Here is a 25,083-nt window from a genome sequence, read left to right on the forward strand (position 1 = left end):
GTCACACACTACCCCAGCTCCAGGTATCCTCTGGCAAACACCTGCAGAGAGGAGATTTGAGGAGGTGACACACGACACTGATGCCTGAACCTCCCAGTGAGCCCTGAAGCTCCAGGTGATGCTTCAGCTCTCAGCCCTCACTGCAGATTCCTTCAGCCCCTTCCTGCGCTGTCAGCTTTGATGGGAAGCGGTTCTTACCTTCCTAAGTAAACCTCAAAGTTTGTGATGCTCCAGAGCACATCAAAAATACATCAAAATAACTCAAACTCCCTTTGACGGACCACATAAAGTTTGCAATTTGCATTTCAAAGCCAGGCTAAGGCATGGAAGGCAAAAGCAAACAAGGCAGCAGCAGACACCAGGCCTGTCAATTATCCCACTGCTTTTTTTGCACAAGGCTGGGAGAGCTGCAGAAATACCTGCCTGGGGCCAAGGTCAGCCCTGCCCTGGCACTGCTGAACTCAGCGGCTCTACACGTGCAGACAAGATTTGAGATTTGGCTTTTCTACGTTCTTTTCCATGTGGAAAGGCTGCTTATCAGCATCGCAGTGCGGGGCAGCCTCGGAACGCCCTGGTGTAGCAGAGCTGACAGGTCAGGGGGGATGCAGCCAGTGAACTGCTTAAAAAGGAAGGATTTTTCACTACTACTGAGGGGAAAAAAGGAGTTGGAGGTGCCTGGAAGCACAGCGAGTGCCACGGAGAGGCGATGTGTGAAGAGTGCCAGCAGAGCAGCGAGGTGCGGGGTTCCCTGCGGGAGCAGCTCCTGCCCCGCTGCGGGTCCGGCCCCGGCCGGGGCACCCACAGCCACCCCATGCCCTGTCCTGCCCTCTGCACCCCTCACAGCTCCAGCCTGGTACCCACCAGGATTTCTGGTGAAGCTTTGAATAAATAATGAGCACCTGATTTTACAGTAATTTATCTAGGGGATAATGCATTAATTTGCCAATGCTGGGAGCATTTATCTTCTCCTCAGAAAGAAGTTTTTGCTATGAAAGAGTCATGTTAAGCCAATGAAACCTAAACCCCACATTTGATGCCACAGTTGAGAGAATAAGAATCCAAGAACTAAAGCTGTGAGTCATTATAACCTGAACAAAATCCTGTATCCATCTTACACCAGTAACTGGTCTTAGCAACAGTATGGAAAGGGAATATTTTCCCTGCAGCACAGGGGTGTGGTACCATCCTCTATCCAGGAAAGCAAAAGCTTTCTCTCCTTCCCAGCAACTCCTCTGAAGATTTGGAAGAAGACAAATGGTATTCCCCAGTCTGTGGTTGACTCCTGCCTTTCCCTACCTTTCTCATTCCTCTCAGAAGCAGGAGACAAGCCTTTGGGCCAGGATGCTGTGCAGCACCTCGCTAACACAGCAGGCTCCTGGCCCAGGACTAGACCTCCCAAGTGCTACCCTAATATAAATAAATATGATTCATAAAGTCTAACTTCAAATTTGGCAACTGATGCTCTGAACAAAGCTGGTGAGTCAAGCTCTGAAGAGGTGGAACCAGCCACAGCCTTCATGATCGTGTTAGTCAGCACGAAGGAGACCATTGCAACTGCTCTGACGTGTGAACTCAGCACAGCTGATGTAAGCCTTGGCAGAAAAGTATTTGCATCATAACCTTGAACTGCTGGACTGTCTCACTGAAAATCATACCAAAGAATGCATTTTTTTCCAGCTACCCAAGCACTGGCACTGCTGTGCCAGACCCTGAGCTGGCATCAGTCGGCACAGGCTGTGCACACAGCAGGGCTGGAAGCGCTCGCAGCTGGGACAAGAGAGCAAGGAAAAGGAAAGGGGGGTCACAGGGTAGGCCCTGGCACCTGCAGGCCAGAACTGCAGTCAGTGACAAAAACTGCCTGGCACAAACCCTCTGCTGCAGGGGGGAGCCTGGCCTGGCCTGGGCAGGTGCAAATAAAGGAGATGCAGGTGGGGAAGGATGGAGGGAAAGGGGCAGAGGAAGGCGAGAGCTCAGACAGAAGAGCTGTCACTGTGACTCCCAGGGAGGCAGGCAGCACCCCACGAGCTGTCCCACAATTTCACACCTCGGACCCCTGGGGTTTGGTAACTGGCACTTGGATGTTCCGCCCCTGTGGAGCCGCGGCTGCCCCGCCAAGGGCGCTGAGCCCTCGGGTCCGGGCGCTGGCACCAGTGTGGGAGGGGACGGGGCAGCGCTGGGGATGGCAGAGGGTGCCCGGCCGGGCAGTGTCACTGCCCACACGGAGCTGGAGTCCAGGCGTGCTCCCAGAGCCGCCCCACGTGCCTGAGCTCGGGGCCAGGAGCCGCGGGGGTGACGGGAGCCAGGACGCCCCGACGGCCCCGACGCCGTCCCGGAGCCGGAGCTGCCGTGCTTCGTGTCTCAGCTGAGGTTCTTATTGTGACAAGTGAATCACCAGGAATGAAGCTAACAAAGATAGCGTGGTAAACTTAACAGAAAAATTATATCCCTCTGGATGTGTGTTACATTTTGAGAATAAACTGAAGAACAAGGCATTCCTCAGTTTAATCCATCTCCTGGGTTTGCCTGGGGTAAAAAGACAAACCCTACAAACAAGCGTTGTTTTTTCATTTCCATTAAACCTGTCCTTGTCAAAGTTGAGACTGAGACAGTCCTTGCTAACCTCAGAAATTTCCAGAAGTACAGACTGAGTGCGGGTTTTTGGTCTCTGCCCTTTCAGATTGCTCTGCTGGGAAGGATGAAAGGTCCAGACTGACGGCAGCAAGCTGGCATTGCCCCCCTGCACATATACCAAGCTGGTATTGCCCCTGTGACCCCCTCGTCTGCAGCTCTCTTACCAAGCAGTGACCACTGCACTTGGCTTGCAGATCCCAAATTTTCAGTGAGGATATTACAAGGTGGGCCCTGACTCTGACAGTGCTGCTGAAGGATGGAGCAGTAAGGTCCTCCTCTGTCCAGCTCCGAGGGAAATCTGGGACTCAGCAAGTCTGCTGGCACTTTTCTGATGCTGCACATACCTGTGTCAACTGCAGGCAGCATCTGTGCCTGACAGAAAAAGCCTGTAAGAGGAAGTCTGAGATGCTGTGGAAACCTACAGACAGCTGTTCTGAAACCAAAATTCCAGACTGGCAAGGACACTGCTCAACAGGGCTCTCCTGTCCATAATTATGCCCATTTCTAAACAAAACTTCCAAACACTATAGGACCAAAGTGAACCTTTTAGCCAAATAGTCTGTTGAAGCTGTCTTCTAACACACCTGCACTGGGGACTCGGCCTCCCCTGGCCAGTGCACATGGAACCAAATCCACCCTCCACTGAGGAACCAGGTTTGAACTCAGCTGAGCTGTAGGAAAGCAAACCCACCCGCCCTTGGTTTGGAGAGAACATCATTGTGTTCCCCCTTTCCCACTCATGAGGGGCTGTGAAACACAAGGCTCTGTGTGCCAGGATCCCACAGGTTCCTAATGGGAAAACTGCACATTGATGGGAAAAGGCTGAAAAAAAGATTGCAGGGGAGCAGAACAGAAAAAGGCCAATTTCATGGGGAATATTTCTGATTTCAGGTCATGGCTGCACAGTTTGGGGAGTGTGGATGGATGCCTGTATGGGATGTGCCAGATGTCCCTTGAACATCCCTGCACTAAGGGAGATAAATGCCACTCCAGAGCTGACTTCCAGCCTCGCTGCACCTTCATCAGCCCAGTTAATATTTATCAAGCTCAATATTTGTGCAGTGCTGTGCAAGGGGAGGAACATTAGCCAGAATGTCCGTGAGGCATCCAGGAGAGCAGCGCAGCCACCTCCCTGCCGAGGGGCACCACTGTCACACCGAGGGAGGGATCAGCAGAGGCAGAGGTTTAGCCCTGGGCATTTAATTCAGGTTCCATGTGCAAGTGTGGCTGCGGAGATAAAGGGCAGCCAGGATAAATCCCAGAGCACACAGCGGCTGAACTGCCAAAATAGTGTTTAAACACTGCCACGTTCCCAGTACTGAAATACCTGGAAATCTGGCCAAGAAACCAGACTTTAGGGAAAGATCAAAGGATATGTACATCTCACCAACATGTTTCCTTTTTTTTTTTTTTTTTCAGCTGTGATCAAATCTGCAGGAGTAGAAATGGGTTTAGAGAGCAGAGCAGAGCAGAGCAGAGCAGAGCAGAGCAGGCTGCCCCTCCTGAGGACCCTGCCCTGCCCCGCGGGAGCCGCATTAGCTCTGGCTCCAAGAAGTGGCCGTGCTGTGACTCATACTTTCCACTCCCCATAATCCCTCACAGTAGGGTACAGACTTAAGAGTTTTCCTCTGACTTCTGACTTCTATTTTGCTTTAATTTATGCACCTGCTTTGGAAGAGCCTTTGAAAAATCTGACAGTGGAGAAGAAAGGAGCCTGTTCTATCTGTCTGATGGACAGGCTGAAAAAATACCCCAGCACAGTGAAATTCTGCATTACCAGGAAAATAATGCCTGCATCTACAGCTTTCTACAGCCTGTTAGTAACAAAACTGAACCACTAGAAACCCTTTGTCAGAACAAGGGCAGAGCTTACGTGAAAGAATAAGTAGTTAAACTGAGTCAGAGGCGTGTGGCTGACACAAGACAGAGCAAAAGTCTTTTTAAAAAAACACAGCAATGAATTATGTACAAGGCCATGCTGAAGGGCCCAGATCCCATGTCTGGCTCCCAGTGATACCAGCAGCAGCCCTGCTGGGTCCCACACGCTTCCCCAGCCCCCGGAGCCGGGCACGAGGCAGCGGCTACTTCTGTAAAAGCTCTTCTTTCATGGGTTTTGGAAAGGTCAATAAATACAATCTGGGTTTTGACATGCTAGCTATTTTAGGAAAAGTGACTTTTTTCCATTGTCCCTGGGTCTGAAACAGGGAACACCAGTGCTTCAAAGCCGCTCTGCAGCTCTGTACACAATGCCAGCCTATGTCACCACCGCACCTCACAGCCCGCAGCTGCCGCGGGACCTTCCCCGTCCCCAGGACACAGGCGACGTGGCTCCTGCCTCCCGGCCCCTCTGCAGCCTGTCCCCGCACAGCCCGTGCCCCGAGCCCCCAGCCAGCCCCGGGCCCTGGCTGCCCTCCCTGGCACCCCTGGCACGGAGCATCCCTGGGCTGCCCCGCTGCGTGCCCAGCTCTGTGCTCTGCACCTGAGTGCCATGGGGAGAGCACAGACTGCACCTCCCCTCTGTGCTCTGCACTCAGGTACCCAGGGCACAGCACAGACTGCACCTCCCCTCTGTGCTCTGACAGCTCAGCTCATCTCCCAGGACAGATTTTGTTGCTCCCATCACACCAAAGAGCTCCGGGGGCAGCTGTCCTGCTGTGTCCCCGGCTGTCCTCTCTGCTAGGGGACATCCCCAGAGCACGGCCCAGTGCCCCCTTTACACAAAATCCTGCCCTAAAACCTTTCATGCCTCTCCCGGAAGATAAAACTGTAATGAGGAAGATTTCCTTGAGTTACTGTTTATTTGGCATCATTTTAAGCTCTGTTGGTCTAAGGTGTGTATTTTTAGTGTCTCAGATTGCTTCTTCCATCTAGAGAAATAGCAGTGAGTGCACAACATGCTGGAAAAACAAACAGTTTTACTGCTAGCTTTCTGGAAGCTTTTGGTAAATAGCTGCATCTGGTTCCAGGTGTACTTTGTTCTCAGGTGCTGGTAGTACCTGCCTGATGCCATGCCCCCTGAGGCTGTTCACTGAGAATGTTGTATTTTATTGGTGCTTGCACCCCGGCTCTGTTGTGAACGTATGAATGAATGGTGCCCCTAGAGAATATTATTATTTCTCCTGGAATCCAAATTGAAGAAAGGAAATATATGAATAATAGAGGCAGACACTCTTAAAACTGCTCAGTTTATCCGATCCATTTCTAGAAAGTCACATTATCCATCTGAGAGTACATCGGTGATGCAAAATTGCCACAGTGGTGAGCTATTTCAGGATATTCCAAATGCAAGAAATAACATCTTGGTACTCCTGTGATGGATTTACTGAATGCTAATCCTTCTGCACACCCCTGTCCTGCAGTCAATGAGCAGCTCTCTGAAAAGCTCAGGAGCCTTTGGCATGTGTCGTCTCGATGACTCCAAATCTCTCTTTAATGGTGCGAGCCCCAGGCATGGTTTGCTCCTATAGGACAGTATGAAATTTTAAGAATACTCCTTTCCCAGGAACCTCCCTGAGTGTTAATAATGGGAAGGAGACAAGAGGGCAGTGGGAAGAGTTTTAGAATTCTGCTGATCTACATTAAAGACGGATCCTACGGGTAACATCTCCACGTTGCCTTTGACCTTCACTGTTGTTAGTGCTGCTAATATAAACACCTTACTCCACACAAACCTCCTTGTATCATTCAACAAATCCAAAAAGAGCAAATCTGACAGTTTAAGCACTTTTATAGCCTTCCCCCAGCAGTGGGGGAAGCATTTGCTCAGAAATCTTAACTACAACCCTGCTCTTATCTCTATATTTAGACTGGTTTGGTAATTTTGAATGTAGTGTGCGTTGCTCACCTCAAGCAGCAAATAACCTGCCATTGCCATGCCACCACACTCTGTGCACCTTTCCAAAGTTCAGAAGCCTTGCTGCCTGTGTGGGACCGTGCAAGGACCTGAATTGCTCTGGGAATCTGGTGAGGAGCCCTGGAGGGCTCGGCTGCCACGGGGAAAGGAGAGAATTTGGTGCTTTCCTGCAGCACAGGGCGAGGCTGAAGGCTCAGCTCAGACACTGCAGAAGTGCTGGCACAGTGGGGAGGCCCTGTGGGGATGAAGACATGGAGGCACCAGCAGAGCAGAGTTTCCTCAGGCCTTTGCCAGCATGGATGGAATGCTGTTCGTGGGCACGGCCCTCCGGAGCATCCCAGTGCCCACCTGTCCCTCGCCACCTCACCTGGAATCTCACAAACCACCAGAGAGCTCTGTAAGCAGCAGGGGAAGTACAAACCTGACCAGAACACAAGCCCTGGCATTAATGCTGCTACACCATCAACTGCTGAACCCAAAAAAACTATTTTTATTTCCTTTTTTTTCCCCTGAAGGTATCAGACAATCCCATGGGAACCAGCCTTTCAGAGTGGCGGTCATTTGGTCAATACAGCTTAAGTCATCAATCAGAAAACCAGACCCTTTCACCTAATCTGTTTCTTTACCAAGCAGTAATTTGGCCTTTACAGATGCTGTAAAACTGGCCCCTGACCGAGTTATTTGGGACCCTGTGCAGTGGTCACAGAGCACAGAATCTTTTGCTACATGAGACTTTCACCCAGCCCTAGTGAGCGCCTCAGTCACAGGCACGACCTTTGCAGTGCAGTGTCCCTGGCTTCAAGCACACAGCTGAGGATGGAACCGTCCCCCAGCACACGGAGCAGCACCCGGGCAGTCCCTGCACGCTGCTGAAGGAGAGCCAAGCCCCGGCTGCCACCAGCCCCACAGCACCAGGGAGCCCCAGCAAGTGCCACTGAGCCCTTCTCCCACCCGAGGGGGTGCAGCCACCTGCTGCTGGGAAAACACAAAATTGCACAGCGAGCACCGAGTCGAAGGAAGCCACGTGGATTTTGGGGTTAAGCACTGTGTTTCTAGGATTGCTGGCTGACCAGCACTGTGTTTTCCAACCAGACAGAAAGGGCAGAGAAATCTCATTAATGACAGGACAAACAACCCAGCAATGCAACTGGGCTTGCTGCAAACCCAGATCCTGACAGTGACAGATTTTAATGTGCCAGCATCTTCTGCTCATCGTTTGCCAGACAGTCTTGAATGGCTCAAGGTCATTGGTCATTAACTGAAGACAGATTTTATCCTGTGACCCTACCAACAGAGGGTGAGGGCTCATGATGCCCAAACTCCCTCATACATGAGCACTGTGAGAAATGGGAGGGATTTACTCCAAGGGTGATAATGAGAATGGATTTCACATGTGAGTGAGGGCCCAAGTTGAAAATCTGTGCTAAATAACAGTGCTGGGAATGGCACTGAAATGATCCATAAAATGGGTCAGTTTGTCTACCCTCTCTGTGCTTTCTTTAATTCCTTCATTACTTTTCAAAGTTTTTGAAATGAATGCCCAAGAGATGACCCGAGAGCAAAGGCTGAAAAATGGCAAGTGTGGGCAGCTGGGAGGGGAGGTGCCTCCTGTGCTCACCTCTGGGGATGAACACCTGGTGAGGAGGGGAGCAAAGGACACCAACGCTGCTCCAAGAAAAGGCACCAGAGAAGAAAATAAAATGGTGGCTTCACCCAGCGTTTCAGGGCAGGAGGTAAATACTGAGGCAACGGGATCCACCCTCAGCTGGTGTCCTGCCAGTCTGGGGCACATGGGACCCTGCTGGCCCCACTGTTGCTAGGAGGGTTTATTTGAGACAAATCCATGTGACACCTTGGTTTCTCATTGCGGTCTCCAGGCAGTGTCAGTAGACACCCAGCTCTTCCCTGGCACAGATCCCCACCAGCAAAGCCCAGCAAAGCCCAGCACAGCTTTAGTCAGCTTTGGGGGGACGTACAGACCCCATGCAAGCCCTCACTGAGTGAAGCATACGTGGACATGTTTGGCTGAATTAATTGGGCTGGAGTAAATAAGCAGCAGGGAAGTTGTGTTCAAAGCTTTGGTGTAGGCATTTGCAGCTGAGCACAACCACGGCCTCCCAGAAATACAGCACAGACAGGGCAGGGAGCTGGAGAGCTCTGCTCAGTGTCAGCAGATGTGCTTCCTCCAGCAACCTCTTCATCTCAGTGTAGGCAGAAACTACAGCAAACACTGACTGTCTGTATGATGATCACTGCACAGAGACCCAGTGCCAGCTACCTGGAGGCTTTACACGTGCTGGGGAAGTGCTGCTCTCCCAAATTTGGCTATTCACTCTCCCCCACTTGCACACAGTCTGCAGGGCCAGAGCTTTCCAGCACAGCCTCCCCAGGAAAGTCTCTCCCAGCAGACAACAGACTCGTGCTTACAGTCTAACACACAAGCACGCAGAAGGACAGTGTCCAGAAGGAAAACAGAGCCCAGGATGCATATTAATTACTGCTGGCACAAAGCCCAGGCAAGGTTGCTGCTCCACAGTCAGGCTGTAAATCTGTCCAAAGAGGATTCTGACCACGTCTGCCTTGTTTACATGACTGAATTTTATGGCCATGTGATTGCTCACCTGGAGAGGAAGAGTACCACAGCCAGTTCAGGGCTGGCATTTGTGACCTGTGAGAAGGGCCTGGCTGTGCCTGTGGCTGCAGTGCTCCCTGGGACCCCCCAGCCCCTGCTCAAGCTCCTGGAGAACGTTTATTCCTTTGTTCTCCCCAGCTAACACTTCAGAACAGCAGAAGGCTTCGAGCCCCCCAGGCTGTGGAGCCAGCCCAGCTCCGGCAAGGACGCCCACCCTGGTGCTGGGGAAGCCTGGCCAGAGGCGGCTGCAGGTGGATTTCTGCTCCCAGAGGGGCCGTGCTGGGTGCTTTGGGAGGGCATTTCCCAATGGGCTCACAAAGAAGCTCACCTCCCTCTCTTGCAATGGCTCTGCAATGCCAGGAGGAGAGAGAATCAAATGTTGCCTTCACCAGGGAGGGGGAAGGACTTGAGCTGAATGTGCGGTGGCAGACTGATTGCTGAATTGGAGGAAAAAAAACAGGTTTCCTTGCCTGTGTCAGGCTTTTCTCACAGCTCCTGGGCCCAGCACTGTCACAGCTACAGGCACAAAAAGCAGATGATGAGAAAGTGCCCAAACAGACAGAAACATTAAATAAAATTTGGATTGTTAAACATCTGTTCCACAGAAACAAATCTCTGTAGACTTCTTGGATGTTGTAGATATCACATTAACCTGAAGCACTCAAAAATTTTAACTGGAGGAGGAAAATGTCCCTATTTTGATAGAAGCCTCATCAGCACACGCTCCTGCCATTTCAGTGAAAAGATCCTTGAATTGCACCATAACATGCTCCTTCTCTGCTACATGCTTAATGTTGAGCAGCTGCTTAAGGCTTGTTGACTTTGAGGCGATCACTCAAATACTGAGTTTATGTGTGTGCTGAAGCTTCCCACTCCTAGCAAGGGTCCAGCTGCAGGGTGGGCTGGATCAGAGCCCTGTACCCCCAGGGGCACAGAGGAGGGGTCTGCTCTGACACTTAATCTGAAGAGGCAACTTTGAAACAGCGTGGGGGAAGGCATCCTCCATCCCTTGTTAATACACAAACATACAGCTCCAAAAATCTCCATTCTGTACTGTGTCCCAAAGGAAAACATTTGAAATAATCCATATTCATTGGAGTTTTTAATCCCTCGCAAAGCAGAATTCAGCAGGCAGCTAATGAAGAAGACAATTATGCAGCACTTCACACAAAGAGCAAACCAGAACAGGTGCAAAGGCTGGAGCCTTGCCACAGTTGCTCTGTTTTTTGGCACAGGGATTGGTGCTTTACTTAAAGCATTCTCACATCCCTGCAGTTTAGGGACTCAGCCTGAGAGGAAGAGGTGACATCCGAGATTGATCATTAGCTGTTGACCACCGAGGATACTAAATCAGAAAGGAGACAGCTGGCCAAGCTCAGCTTTGTTTGCTTTCCCTCGGGGGGCACAGGAGGAAATGGTGCTGCAGCAGCGGGGCAGTGAGCACACGGGCTGTGCTTGGCTTGCCCGTGAGTCGGGCTCTGGTGTGCAAGAACAGGGCAAAGCAGTGCTGCCCAAAGGCTTGCAGTCCGACCAGACGGCTGGGAGAAGCAAAGACAGATTTTCAATCTCTCAAAAGCAAAGAGAGATCTTTGTAGATGTTGGTCAGAGGCGCAAGAGACTAAAACTCCCCTCTTGGAGTTGGTGCAGGAAACTCAGAGCAAAGCCACGAGCCAGATGTGCCACGAGCAGCCACAGCTGCCCACAGGCTGTCCCCTCTCACTCTGGGGAGGGCAGAGCAGAGCAGTGCCATGCAGCTGAGTTCAAGCACACAGAGCTGCTGGACTCATCAGAAACAGCCTGGGAAGGACAGCAGCAAGGAGGTCACTGGTGAGGGACTTTTACTGAAAGAAACAGCCTTTTTAACAGGGACTTCCAATGTACTTATAATGCAAAAATCATTTTTGTGAGCAGGAAGAAGGAGCCTTTGCCAGGCTTATTCCTCTGGCATATGCTAAGGAAAATAACTATTCCAACAGGTTGGTGATAATATAGGCAATAAGTGATGATTAGATAGCAAAGATATGAACTGCCTAAGGACCTGGTGGGAAAGGAAGAACGAATAAGTTTAGGAAGAGACTCAGTTCTGTCAGGATAATGAATTACTAACAGAAAGGTTCTGATTTGCTGACCATTTCCACACACAACTGCACCTCACACAACTCGCAATTATCCTCTTTTACACACACAGATTACGTAATTGCTTGTATAAACTTCAGGACGCATTCACACATTCCTGATTTGCACGTGAAATCACAGCAGCTCTGGGTGCAGCCCAGCTTCCCTTGCACAGCCCCCTCAGACGAGGCCAGGAGAGGACCAGCAGTGCCCTGCTGGGCTGCCAGGGGCAGGGGCAGCCAGGGCAGCCGTGCCCCTCCTGCCCAGCACAGCTCGAGCCCTGCTGGACACAGCCCCAGCCCGGGGGCTCTGAGCTGTGCTGGGGCACGTCCCCCCGAGCAGCCCAGCCTGCCCATGGCTCTGAGCGAGGCCACAGCACTTCTGCTTCCTCTGCACAACGCATTTATTGCTCCTTCTGGGGCAGCATGCACGAGCTGGGAGTCAAGACCCTGCTGTACTTAGTGCTATGTAAACATGGAACAAAACCACAGACCTTCCTACAAAGAGTTTATGGATTAAATTCATTACATCTATAACTCCTGGAAGTGGCATCGCCATGCTCAAGTTATCTGGACCATGAAGCAAATTTTCCGGAAGACAGTGCAAACTAAGATGTATTTCACAGCCACTTTACAGAAGCTCTTAAGAGCATCTTTAAAAATAACTATCAAGTCAAGTGGGTTTCATTCCTGGACATTCATTCGTAGCCAGAAACTTCATCAAATGTGTTCTTTAGCTTAATGAATGGGCAAAAATAATGCAATTGCACCTGCCCCAGTGCACAGCAGAGAGAAAAGAGAGGCCAAAACCCCTCTGCTGAGACCTGATGCACTTGCCTAGCATGATGAAAATCTGATATTTGAGCAGGAGTGTGCTGGAGCTTTGGCCAGGGCTGCAGATGTTAAATGAAACCATTCCCTGGGATTGCAGGAAGTCTAAAGTTACACCTATAGAATAACATTGTGTGTAAACACAGACAGAGAGAGCACAAACATGTCCATTATCAAAATGCACTCTGATACCTGATGTGCTCTGGAATGCAGCACATCCTACATTTAGGGGAAATATCTCTGGTCAGGACAGCCCAGGAGTGCCCTGTCCTGCTGAGCCACAGGCAGGAGCCTGGAGCCAGGAGGGGTGAGAGCACACACCCAGTGCTGGGTCTGTTGGGTGGCATGAAGAATGCACCAGGCTTTTGGCCCTCAAAAACTCTTTGACAACATCTGCAGCTCAGGCCGAGGACCGGGAGGAAAGGACTGGGTGAGCTTTGCAGCCCACCCCTGCAGCACTTCCTGGAGCTTTGTGAGCAGAAGAGAAGGAGCAGCGTTCTGTGGGGACACCATGAAACCTGCAAAGGTCCCCTGGGTGGCCAGCTGAGGGTTAAAGAGACCCTTTGTGGGACGCCTTGAGGACCCCTCCTGCCCAGGGTAACAGGGGCTCTCTTGGAGCACGGATCAGTCGATGCCATTGCCCAGGCAGCTTCAGGGAGGGCTGCTGCCACCAGCTCTGCTGCTCTCAGCCAGGACACAGGATCTGCTGCCAGTCACAACTTTCCTCTTGCCACCAGAGAAAATTCTGCACTGGTAAGAAAATCTCCTCTCTGCTGTGTCCAGTCTGTGTCCAGTGCCCCAGGGCTCCGGAGGGAGCAGCCCTGGTGCCCTGGCAGGGAAGCTGCTGGCATCTGCTCCAGCCTGCTCTGCCTTTCCATGCCAGCTGTGCTCCGGCCTGTCTCTGGGAGCTGTTCTTATTTACTGTGTCTGCTGCACTGTCATATTTCAGAGCAGATTGATAGCAAGAGTTACTGCACCAGGCAGGCATGAGGATTACTTAATTAATGTTTGTGAAGCACTTTTAGATCCTCACATGAAAGCAGCTAGGAAGCGCAACATATAATTATTATGTATTATTAATAAACTTCTGGCACATTGACAGGAGGGAAGACAATGCTCCTTTTTTTTTATCCTTTTATTTTCTAAAAAGATTCAACTTTTATGCTATGAAGGACAGATTTCCCAAAAATTCATGAGTAAGTGAACAGGAGTGAAAGTTTATTCCACCAGGAAGGCAGGCAGCAAATGCTGCCTGAGGAAGCGAGTTCCACTCCTCGTCAGCCCAGACACTTGAGCAATCCATGGTTTTTGGGAGTAGCCAGTTATGGAGAAGTACAAGGATGTTGCAGACGTTGCTGACAGTGGAAGTGGCCAAATGCACCAATTACAAGCAGTAGAGAGTTTATTTAATGTGTGGTCACTATGGTTGGCAAAAGCATGTGCTGCAGAAGCAATGAAGTGTGCAGAGCAAGAGATGGACATTTTCAAACAAACAGAAGAATCACAGCCGTGTGAACCAAGTTTTTCAGAGCTGAGAACCTGCCAGACACAAGCCTGCTTCCCAGAAATACGAAGAAAGCCAACCTCAGATGGATTCCTGGGCAGCTGCACAGGAGGGGTCAGCTCTCGTGTGTTCCAGCTGCTCTTGAACACTTATGGCTGGCAGCCAGCTGCAGCAGGGAAAGGGGGCCCCAGAGATCAGGGGTGAATTACAGCTCTGCCCCTTTCTCCATCTCAGCCCTGGGAAGCCTCTGCACCCTCTCCAATAAACAATCCCACGGCTCTGCCTGACAGGGCAGCTGGGAGGACAAACACGATGCCCTGGGATGGACAGGGACAGCCAGGGCTGGACAGACACCCCAGCACTGCGGAGGAGGACAGGAGAAGAGAGATGTGGTGGCACAGAAGGGGCCTCAGGGACCCCAGCTGCTGCCTCTGGCGCCTTGTGCCACTGCAGGTTTCCATCCCTGTTTGTGCTGCCATTGGGTGCCATGGAACCACCCCAGCAAAGCTCAGCTGGCATGTGGGGAAGATTCCTTGCCATGGAAGGGTGCTTGCTGTAGTCCCTGCCCCTACAAAAGACTTCAGGTGGTGACACTGCAACAGACCTCCTTACTCACACCTTTGATTTATTCTCTTAAAAAAAACCCTCATTCTGCAAAAAGATATCCACAAGGAATTTTGAATCTGAACATTTGGTAAGCATCATCATGTTTTAGAAGCATTTTGCCTATCTGTACCAATGAGAGAGCGTTTCTGGTGCTTATGCTGTTTATGTACTGCAAATGAGATTTACAGCTCCATTTTGTTGAAAAATGAACAAGAGCAAATGGACTTATATAAAATAAAACAAAACTAATCTGTGCTTTTGGCCAGAGACTCTGCACAAATCCTAGTCCAAACAGTATTGAGTAAGTTCAACTCATAATAACAGTAACTGATTATACACAGCAGAAAAAAAGAACTTTCAAATAAATTGTTCCTTCAATTTGCTTTGGCTGTTCACCAGCTTTCATTAGGGACATAGATTTTTTATCAGATTACACAGATACCTGATGGACATTGCCAGTATTAGCTGAACACCAACAAGTGCTTGGTTTTGGCTTTGCTGTTCATTTATCTTGCCCAAACACAAACCAAGAGCTAAAGCCACCGTCCCCCCCCTGCAGTGCCAGCAGCTCAGGGAAGGGGCACAGATCACCCAGAGCCCCTGGGCCAGCAGTCCACATCCCTGGACCAGAATCACTGCAAACCCCAGCACAGCCTCACAGGAATCACAATGGACTGGGAGAGACTTGTGAATAAAGGAAGGGGGAACACACCCAAAAATGCAAACCCATCTTCAAGGCCAGGCTGGCCAAGCCATGCTCTGAGCTCTGTCTGAGGAGACACCACTCCTGCTGAGTGACACCTGGGTCACCCACTGCATCTGCTGTGCTCAAAGCAGAGCTGGTTGCACAGATTAGCCCTTCATTGAAAATAAACAACTTCCTTACAGAGGTTAAGTTTGGTAAAAAGGATTCCCCAAACGGACAGGCAGGTTTGATGGATGTGCATGCATATCCATGTACAGTGCAGCAGTTCTGCATTATGACTTATTTCATCATTTCACACCACAGGTTTTTCTGTGTGTTAGTCTGACATCTGCACTCCCTTGCTGCTCAAACCACTTCAGCAGCATCCCCTCCCTGGAGCCAGAGCTGCATGGAAACACCCCAGTGCAGAGCTTCTGCTTTTAGACCCAGCAGAGGAAAACCTGCTATTCCTCTGTAAGCACTCATGCCTCAGACCTGACAAAGGCTTCCAGCATTTCCCGTGCAGCCTGGGCTCATTTCAGTGGGAATGCCTCTGCTTAAACGAGTGGCTGTTCTCCCTCCATCCCCTGGGATGAACTGCCAGCCCCTTTCCTCTGTAAGACCTTGGGTGGGCAGTGCCAGGGACCACGGGGAGCTCATCCAGACCAGGAGAAAGTCCTGGTGACGTGGGAGACTGGAAAGCCAGGACCCCCCAGCCCTGCCCAGCCTTCCTCGCTGACCTTGGGCCATGGTCACCTCTTCACCTTAAGATGGGGATAATACATATATCACAGGTTTGTCCTGGCCTTAACTAATCCATCTTTTCAAAGCACTTTGAGAGCTTTGCTTGATGAGCACAGACACTATAATACTCATCTGTTCCCAATACATTCACTGGGAGTTTTACCCTCCACAGAAGCAGGACTGGGGCTGCTGCTGTTACTGGGGACCTAGAAAATAAATCTGCTTGGGAATCTAGTGCTTGGGGAGGGGCCAGAGACAGGCACCAAGGCACAGTGCTCACCTCAGCCCTCTTCCAGGCGGTCCCTATAATAAAGGGTGCAATTCCTCATTAGAAATCACAACAAGACCTCACCGGGGTCTGCTGGTAAACATGTTCAGCAGGTGCCAGGGGTGTGGGAGACAGGAGAGGCTGAAAGAGAAAGCAGAGACCAGGCCAGCTCAGGGGGAAGCTCACAGGGAGGTTTATGGCTGCTGTTCTGAGGAACTGGGAATGCCAGGAGGGAAACACGAGGCTGCTGCCCAGGGACGGAGCTCGGGGCAAGGCCAGCCTCGGGATGAAGGGTGCCAAGGCAGCCTGGGCAGCGGGCTGTGGGCAGGGAGATGTCAGCAGCTGCTCAGTGCCTGGAGCCCATCCACCCCTTGGCCCCAGAGCCTGCCCCGAGCCCCGGCTGCTGGGAACCCCAGAAACCAGCCCTGCCCAGGAGGCAGCGAGCCTCCAGCGGGTCCAGGAGCCAAACCACACGGCTCTCATCACAGCTGAGCCTCACCTTCCTTGACACGGCAGCATGGACACAGAGCTCCTTGAGAGGAGGCTCAGATTAATGCCTCGCTCAAACACAGCAGCCCCATTGTGCTTCTGCTGCTGCCAGGCCTCTCCACAGAGTAAATCACAGCTCCTACAATAAACACAGTCCCCAAGTGATCAGCTGTGAACTTTCCTTGACATAAATATTTTGCCATTAGCAATGACAAATAGCAACGCTCATGTTGTAAAAGTAGCATCGGGTTAGTCCTCTCCATGGGGGCACTCACATCATGAGGAATCAGAAGGAAATTGTGATTGGAGAAATGGGTAAAAGGAAGACTGTGATGGCAAGGATGTTTATCCAGCGTGTAAGGAGAGTTGAGAGAAGAATGGATTTTTCCACAGAGCTCTGGAGTGGCTCTGCAGAGCAGCTCTGGGCAGGGTGGTGCCCAGCACAGGGCAGGGCCTGGCCACGGGTGCAGGTTCTTCACACAGGTCCCTGCCAAAGCTGCACATTACAGCACACCAGCACATCCTGGGGGCTGGGCCCAGCACTTTTCTTCTGAATCCCTTTACTACTAAACCTCTGCAGTTACAGCTGAACAAAACAGGAATTTTCCATTGTTGCAAGATTTTTTACTTTTTGACCGGTGATGCTGGCACCTCAAACTCTGTCTGCTCTCAGGCTGAACAGGATAGGAGAACACTGAGCAGCAAGGGGAATTAATTTCTCAGAGATTTTTTCCAAAGGTACAAATGAGAGCTGGTGCTTTAAAAATAGCATCAACTATACTTCTATAGCACACGTCCTCCAAGGAATTCAGCCCAAGCATGTAAGCTTGTCACTTCCTCCAGAGGCAGGCAGGCTCTCACAGATGTGGCTGCTCAGGCAGGACCACAAAGTCACTCCAGGCTCCCCTAGCAGGGAGTTTGAGAAGTTAAAACCCAGCAGCGTGCCAACATACACGTGCGCATGCACACTGGTACTCCACAGCCTGGATGGCAAGTGCATCAAACGAAACACAGGGCCCAGCAATTAACTTCCCTTTGATAGAATTCTCTGGAGACCACAGAGCTGCAGGCTTGCATGGGAAACAGCTGGACCCAAGGCATCCTCAGTAAGGAGTGCCAGGATCAGCCTGCCTGGATCTGCGGGCTGAAAGAGCAGCTCTGGGGCGAGCATCCCCTCGGGCAGGTGAGGATCCCACCTGGAGAGCTCGGAACAAGCTCACTGCTGGCACATGCATCCCCTGCAGGAGGCAGGCCAGGACTCCCTGTAGTCACTCAGAGCCAGGAAAGAGCCACAGGACACAGCTGCCAAGCTGGAGATTTCCTGGGGTGTGCCTGGGCTTTCTCCCCCAGCTGGGAGTTTGGGGAGGCTGTCATGGAGAGGAGTTCTGGGAACTCCCAGCACAGCAATACCCTGAGGGCAGGCCCACCGGTGAGACAGACACAGAGAACATTGCAGGGAACTAAACATAGGAATTAGGGCTCCCCAGACAAAAGATAAGTCCACTGGAAGGACAAGACCCAGAAAGCAGCTGCAGGATGAAAAGAGATTGATCCAGAACAGAAATCACTTGTGTGTCCAGAGAACAGGCTGTGCTAGAAGCCCAGCAATAAGCTACAGACCAAAGTGGCAAATCCCTGAACCCAGGGGACAGGCTTTGGAATGAGGCTCTGCTTTTGAGGATCTCTGAAGATATGAGTTCATTTTGGACGAAGGGAAAAAGTTTCCTATATATAGCAAAAAAGCCAAGGCAGTAGCTGCATTACACTAAAAAAAGTTACAGATGGAGGCAAAATATGGGCAACCTGCCTTTAATAGTCAAAGTCAGCATCTGCCCTGTGATGGGACCCTTGGAGACAGACAGGGCACGGCTGAGATGTGACCCCTGCAATTCGGGAGAGGGGTTTCCTCTGCCAAATGCTAAATTCAGGCAGGTTTAGAGATGAATGAAAACTGCACACCATAAGGGAGGGCCAGGAATAGAAAGCCCATGTGGGGGAAGAACGCTCTAGATGTAGCAAATGCATCTCCAAGAGGCTTTTATCATTCTTATTTTGTCACTACTATCAACAATAATAAGAAAAGAGCTTACAGAGCATCCTCCCCAGTCCCCGAGCAATGCATCCAGAGATTAGCAGCAGAGAGCAGTGGGCAGCAGAGAAAAGCTGTTCGAGGAATGTAGAGGCATGCATAATGAGATTACCGAATTGGAGTTGCATGTTTTCAAGGATAAATGTGATATTATTGCACTGGCAAAGGCATAGCAGGAGCAGGGGAAAGGATAAGAAATAGCCTGTCAGAAGGGAGAGATCACTGCAGCTGAGCTCCCAACAGGACAGGGACAAGTGGGAAGTGGAGGCAGCGAGGAGGAAAGGAAGTGCACATCCTACTTGACATGCAGATATGCAGAGAAGCTTTTTGCAAAGTGGGTGATGTCATCGTGTTTTTCTCAGCCTTCAGGACAGCAAGAGAAAAATAGATGAAACCAGCACATGCAGAGGAGTCTGTAAGACGAGCAGACTTCCCCCCCACACCCCATGCAACACTAATTGCTCAAATATTGATCGGGGAAATCATTTGTAAGGACTAAAGGAGGAAAAGAAAGACTTTTCTCTTAAGAAGCAAAAAGGACAATGTTCTTGCAGAGCTGCTTGAAAGGTCCAGGTGATCGGAGAATTTCCAGAACCATAGACATTCATCTAAGATGTTGAGCTGGTCTAATTTGTTTATACTGGAGAGCTCAAAAAACTGCAGTCTATTTTTAAAGGCTAGCACATGAAGTCCAGTTGGAATTACAGCTAGGCTGGTTCTCCCAGGGGCCAGGCAGGTGAGTGACCCGTGCATCCTAACCAGCCTTGGTTAGTGAAAGCAGCAGCAGCTTCAGGTGGGACTTTGGCAAGCCAGGACTGGTAGCTGGGCTGAGGGTGACAGGAACCAGCTGCCCAAGCTTAGCCTTGGCAAGGGAAGGAGCAATTAGGATTAAAAGCCCAAACCAGAATGCTGGAGCTGTGCTAACCACTACTGCCCTGGCATGGACGCTACACCCGAGGAAAAGCAGCAGCTCTGCCTGGCTTCTGGAGAGCTGCTTTTCTTTCCTGATGAAAGGAAAACTGCCATGCAACAAAGTGTAAGAGCTACTCCAGAAAACATCTGCACCTCGTCAGCTTCTAGAGTAAACCATGACAGAAGCGAGCACCAGAGTCCTCTGTGGTTAAAAATGGATGTTGTGAGTACACCAAAGTACGTGAAGAATACTATTTAGAAAACAAAACCAAGACTCAACCACCGAACTATTGAGCAGACTGGGAGAAGGATAAAAATAAGCATGAACATACAAAAACAGTGATTGCACGAAGAGGAGAAAGCATCCACAAAACCTGCAGTGAAAAGTTTCTCAGGCAGGCAAATAACCACAGGAAATGGGAGAATCAGAGCCTTTAAAATATGTGCTAAGGTTAGGAGGAGATGGATGCAGAGTTTTAGTTAATAACTGCCTGCTACTTTTTCCATTTGCCAGTGACCAAGTCCCTGGAGTGCTGCACTCTGTGCACAGGGGTTTCCCTCTGGGCAGTGAGTGCAGGGCAGCACAGAGCACCCCGGCCCAAGGCTCACAACAAAGCCTCACACATAAATAAGACCCTGCTTGCCACAATGGTTGGTTTAAAAGCCAGACAGAGTAACCAGAAGATACAGGTAAATCTCCAGGGGATAAGAAAGCAACAAAAATGAAGGTCTGGGGGATTCTCCTTCTCTTATTTGAGTGGTGTTTTACATCCTGGGGTATGCCACATATTGTCCCGTTTAAATAAATAATAAAAAAAAAACCCATAGAAAACAAAACCAACAAAAAGCACCCAAAAATAAAAAATCTGCAAACCCAAATCCCTGAAAACCAAGCAAATAAAACCCAACTCTGTTTAACTGGTCCCAGTACAACCCAGGAGTAAGCTGGTATGGAGGGGTGAGGTGCTGTGCAGAAAATGTTAAAGTACAGCCAAAGAGCCTGGTTTGGGTTGGGAGGAGAACCTGCACCTGTACCCATTTTCTGCACTTCTTAAACAGAGAACATAAAGGTGTCTTGTATCTGTTGCATGGAAAACCCTTTGCACTCAGTGGAACAAATCTGAAGAGATAAAATAAACAAGAGTGGCTCAGATTTCCCCAGCAGCGGTTTAAGGACCTCGCGTGACATCAAAGCTCACAGCAGTTTACCGTGGTCCCTTTCCACAGGAGCAGTTTGAGCTGCAGGAGAGGTGACAGAAGCTCCAGAGGCCCCTGGCCTCTGCACGGGTGCTGCAGGAGCTGCAGCTGGGGAAGGCTGGCCAGGAGCTGCCAGCCGGGGCTCAGCCTGGCACACACCCTGCCGGGGAGCCCGGGCACAGCTGGCACAGCTGGACAGGGCAGAGCGGGCCAGGCTGCCCAGTCCCTCCCCGTGTCCTTCCCCAGGAGCTGAAGGGCGAGTCCAACCTATTGAATGTGGATTGAATTCTCGGGAAGGTGATCGAAGCTAAGGGCATTCTCTGGCACGAGGGAAAGGCAATCCACCAGCAGGGAGCAAATCGGATAAAGAATAGGCTTAGCAGAACTGCTGTCCCTGCCTGCTAAGCTAATTGTTCATCAGGCCTGCTTGCCCTGCTAACACATGAAACGAGTGGGAACCTGTGTTTGGGAACTGCTGGAATAGTTGAGGATTTGAGAGCACGCAGCATCACTTTCATTGCAGTAATGAAGGCACAGAATGGCAGCTTTAAATGCTAAGGGTAATGATGCATTACCATTCCCTCTCAATTAATCCAGAGCCTGCAATGCTGAGTGCACTTACTCTGAGAATTTTCTCAGAAAATGAAGCTAGAGTATTTCATTTATAAATCACAAAAGACACTTATTTGGCAAGAATGACCCTTGCTCATATACAATAAATCATGAACATCAACAGTCTCTAATGGATTTTGAGTCAGTGCCACAGACAGCAAAGCCTGGGGCCTGTGTTTCAGGATTCCAGGACTGTGCCAAAGGAGCCTTATAAATTATTAATGTGTTCATCACGGTGTCATCTGTGCCACTGGAGAGATAGAGGCACTCTGGGGCTCTGTTTGACATTAAAGAAGTGATAAGGAGCTCAGCAGGCAGTCCTTGCCTCCCCTTCCGAGCTGGGCTGAGCCAGTCCATACCTCACGAAATCCCTTCCCCAAAGTTTCATACACGCTCTTGGTTCATGGTGTGCAGCATTTTGAGAAGAGAAAAGAAGAGGTAAAGGAGTCTGTTTTCACAAGTAGCCCATCCCAGCCAGACTTCCAAGGGATGGAGCCGAGGTCTGCGTTTGCAGATGTTTGTACAGAGGGAGGTGCATTACAGAGGTAGCCAGAGCTTCTTGTGACTTCTCTGCCATACAGTGAGGATGTGGGTATACAGAAAATTCAAGTTTTGGTCCCTACTGCTCAGTCTCTCATGCTTTTCAGTTATTCATCCCACAGTTTTCAACCTCTCCCCCTTCACTTTTGTCCCCATGGTTACTGAATCACTGTGTTCACAGAGATTTTCCTCACTAAAGAAAATGTGACTAACATGAGGCAGCTAAATTATCCGAGCCAACTCTGACATTGGTTTCTCCCAACATGGATCTTATCTTCAAAATGCCTTCAAGTAGATTTGTCCACTGGAACCAACTTCAGAGTAAGCAGCACTTCAGCTATTGACAGAGCTGCATCACTTCCAGGGAAGACTTAAAGGCTGGAATCGGGGAAAGGATGAAATTCAAACACCAGCTTTAGCAGACACACAGCCTAGGAGTGCATGATACAAATAACTGATACATATTTCACTACAAAAAAAAATTAAATTAAGCCTTGGAATGGAGGGCATTATTTCCTCACTGCACCTGGGTCTAGGAGCTCAAGCAGAAGTGGCTTCTTGAAAGCCAGTTTGGTTAGGCAGCAGAAGTCTCACATGTTTTAGGCCCAAAGAAATCTCTATTGCAAACCGCACCAACACAGGCCAGTGGGTAACAAGTCTAAAATATCCAGCCACAGCAGTCTTTGCATGCTGACCCAGTGCTCAGAGGAGCTTCTCCCACACTGGGCAGCCCAGGCTGCCCCAGGGACACAAACCAGATCCCTTCCAAACTACCAAAAAAACCCATTGAAATTCATTTGTGTACGAGAGGGCTTCCTCTCCTTCACTCACAGCATCCATCCAGCCACAAGCGCCCAGACACTAAATCAAGGGCAGCACCTCAGGTAAGCTTCACCAGTCACGAGCCAGCAGACAACAGAGATGTGGAACGCTTACCTTGGCCGCTACCGAGGAGTTGGGCTTCTCCAGGAGGTCCCAGAGCTTTTTCCTTTTCTCAGCACAGCAAGTGTTATCGAATTCCTCCCCTTCCCTTTCCCTCAGGGTCTCTGCTTCCCTCTTCAGCTCCTCGTTCATCTGCTCTTTCTTCTGGTGGTAGCGGGCCTGGCAGCAGGACTCCAGGTAGATCTCGTCCACCCCCCAGTAGTCCAGCTCCTGGCTGAAGGACAAGGCGCACATCTCCTCCATCATGTGCAGCTTGCCAGTGCGATAGAAGTTCAAGATAGAGGTGAATGCCCCGGGATGCCTGTCGAAGAAGTACTCGTTCTCCTCCAGGTTGTAGTCGTCGCAGATCTCCATGAGGGAGTCGTGCGTGTTGCAGTCTCTGAGCTTACCCAGCCTGGTCCGCGGCAACCTGTCCAAGGTCCGCCAGAGAACCTCGTGGGCCAGCCCCCCCACGTTGAGCTTGACCCTCCGGGAGCAGGCCTTGCTCCTGACGATCTCGGTGGGGTCCGGAGGCAGAGAGGTAGTAGAGCGAGATCCATGCTTGTTCATGCCCAGCGGCATCGCTGGTCCCGCGGCGGCTGGACGCTGCGCGGTGCGGCGCGGGGCAGGGCGCGGGGCCGGCGCTGCTCACCTCCCCGTCCCCTCCATGCCCCGGAGCTGCAAGAGAGGCCGGCGTGGGTCCCCGCCCGCCGCGGGGGGGCGGCGGCGCTGTCCGCCCGCCGGTGCTGAACCGCGCCCGGCCCGCTCCGGCCCGGCCCGGCCCGCGCCACGTGCGGCCGCCGCTGCCGCCGAGCTCCCCCGGGCGGCGGCCGCGGCTCCCCCGCCGCGGAGGGCTGCGGAGCTCGGGCCCGGCCCCGAGAGCCTCCCCGGGCGCCGGGCTGCCGCGAGCACCGCTCGGCGATGCGCCCCGAGAGGCGCCGGGCCGCCGGCCGGGGATGCGCCGGCCCCGGGCTCCCGTCCCGGAGCGCCCGGCCCCGCCGGACCCCGCGTGTCCCCCCGACCCAGCCCCAGCGGCCCCAGGGGCGCCCCCCGCCCTGCCCGGCCGCGTAGGCTGCGGGGAGATGCGCAGGCTTTTAGTAACTCCAGCCTTAGAGATTTCCCGAGGAAAGAGCCGGGGCAGGGAAAAAGGAGGATTTGCAGCCACTCTAACGACGCGCATTCCCTCTCTGGGCTGCCCAGGGACGCCCCCCAAGCCCCCCGCACCGGTCTCTGCGTACCCGGGAAAGCAACGAAAACGGGAATCAGAAAAAAAAAAAACCCCGAGCCTGTCTCGGGGAGCCGGCTGGTTCCTGACAGCCCCGAGCACTGTTGCTTACACAAGATGGCACGAAGAGAAAACCCCGGCGCAGACAGGAGCGGCTCCCCCGAGCACAGCCGGCACAGCGCGGGGCTCGGCCCCGGCCCCGCCGCCCCGGGTCCCCCCTGCCCCAAAAGCGGAGCCCCGCCGCTGCCTCCGGCCGCCGCGCACCGGGAGAGGCTCCGTGGCCCGGCCCGAGCGCAGCCCTCACCTTCCTCCTGCTGCGGGCTCCCGGCGAGGCGGTGCGGGGTGCGCGGGGCCGAGGGCGGCTACATCCTGCGGCGGGGCGGGCGGCAGGGGCGGCCCCGCTCGCATCCCCCCGCGGGCAGCCTCGGGGCGGAGGGATGGCGGCGGCGCTCCCGGCGGTCCGCGGAGCCCAGGGGGAGGGGAGGGAAGCGAGGTAAACCGGGTCCTCCGCCAGGAAGCTTTCCGAGGCCTTCCCTCGGCTGCGGCTCCTCGCTCCTACCCACAGCCGGCGCCGGAGCCGCGTCTGCGCCCGCCCCCCGGGCAGGCACGAAGCACGAAGCGAGGCTCCGGCGCTCCGGCGCTCCCTGCCGCTGCCCCGGCGCGGGGATGGAGCAACAAGTGCAGCCCGCGGCTCCGGCGCGGCCGAGGGGCCGGGGCCGGGCAGCTCCACCGTGAGCCGGAGCCCAGCATTGCAGCGCGGGGCCGCCCCGCTCCCCGCTCCGCCGGGCCCGCTCCCCGCTCCGCCGGGCCCGCTCCCCGCTCCGCCGGGCCCGCTCCCCGCTCCGCCGGCTCCCGGGGCCGCAGCACCGCCGGAGCCGCAGCGCCGGGCAGCCCGGCAGGGCCGAGCCGAGCCGGCGGCGGCAGAGCTCAGGGACGGTGCTCATCGCCCCGGTGTGAGGGAGAAGCGGGCCCTCGCCCCCACCCCGGCTGCCCCTCGGCGGGGGAACGAGCCCGCAACGCTGCTTGCCGATATTTGCAGAAGCAGACAGGAGGAATAGCAGTGGAGCTCTGCTGCCGATTAGGGCTATAAACATAACGTAAAGCAGCATTTACTAACCTGAAAACACAGCAGAAATAGAGAAAACGTCAACTTTCCAGGCAAGAGCACGGCAACCAAAGTGTTCCTCTGCCAGGCTGTCCCTCTTGTCTCCTTCCTTCACTCCCACCAGG

At 52.4% G+C, this 25,083-nt stretch overlaps 1 protein-coding gene across 2 annotated transcripts in view; it reads right to left on the bottom strand.

Annotated features, from left to right (window-relative positions):
* The window catches only part of KCNB1 (potassium voltage-gated channel subfamily B member 1), a 100,700-nt gene extending 75,712 nt beyond the window's left edge, over positions 1-24,988 (bottom strand). Inside the window, exons 1-2 of one of the 2 annotated variants that reach the window (XM_021539216.3) lie at positions 24,971-24,988; positions 22,644-23,306 (exon numbers count right to left, since the gene is read on the bottom strand). In XM_021539216.3, coding sequence (XP_021394891.1) covers positions 22,644-23,210 — 567 coding nt within the window. In that variant the 5' untranslated portion in view covers positions 23,211-23,306; positions 24,971-24,988. Of the gene's footprint in view, positions 1-22,643; positions 23,307-24,157; positions 24,248-24,970 lie in introns of those variants that run through there. The other variant, XM_021539215.3, reaches the window with a different exon arrangement.
* Between the last annotated feature and the right edge of the window lie 95 nt (positions 24,989-25,083).

The sequence above is a fragment of the Lonchura striata genome, chromosome 17, assembly GCF_046129695.1.
Source record: "Lonchura striata isolate bLonStr1 chromosome 17, bLonStr1.mat, whole genome shotgun sequence".
NCBI classification, from domain to species: domain Eukaryota; kingdom Metazoa; phylum Chordata; class Aves; order Passeriformes; family Estrildidae; genus Lonchura; species Lonchura striata.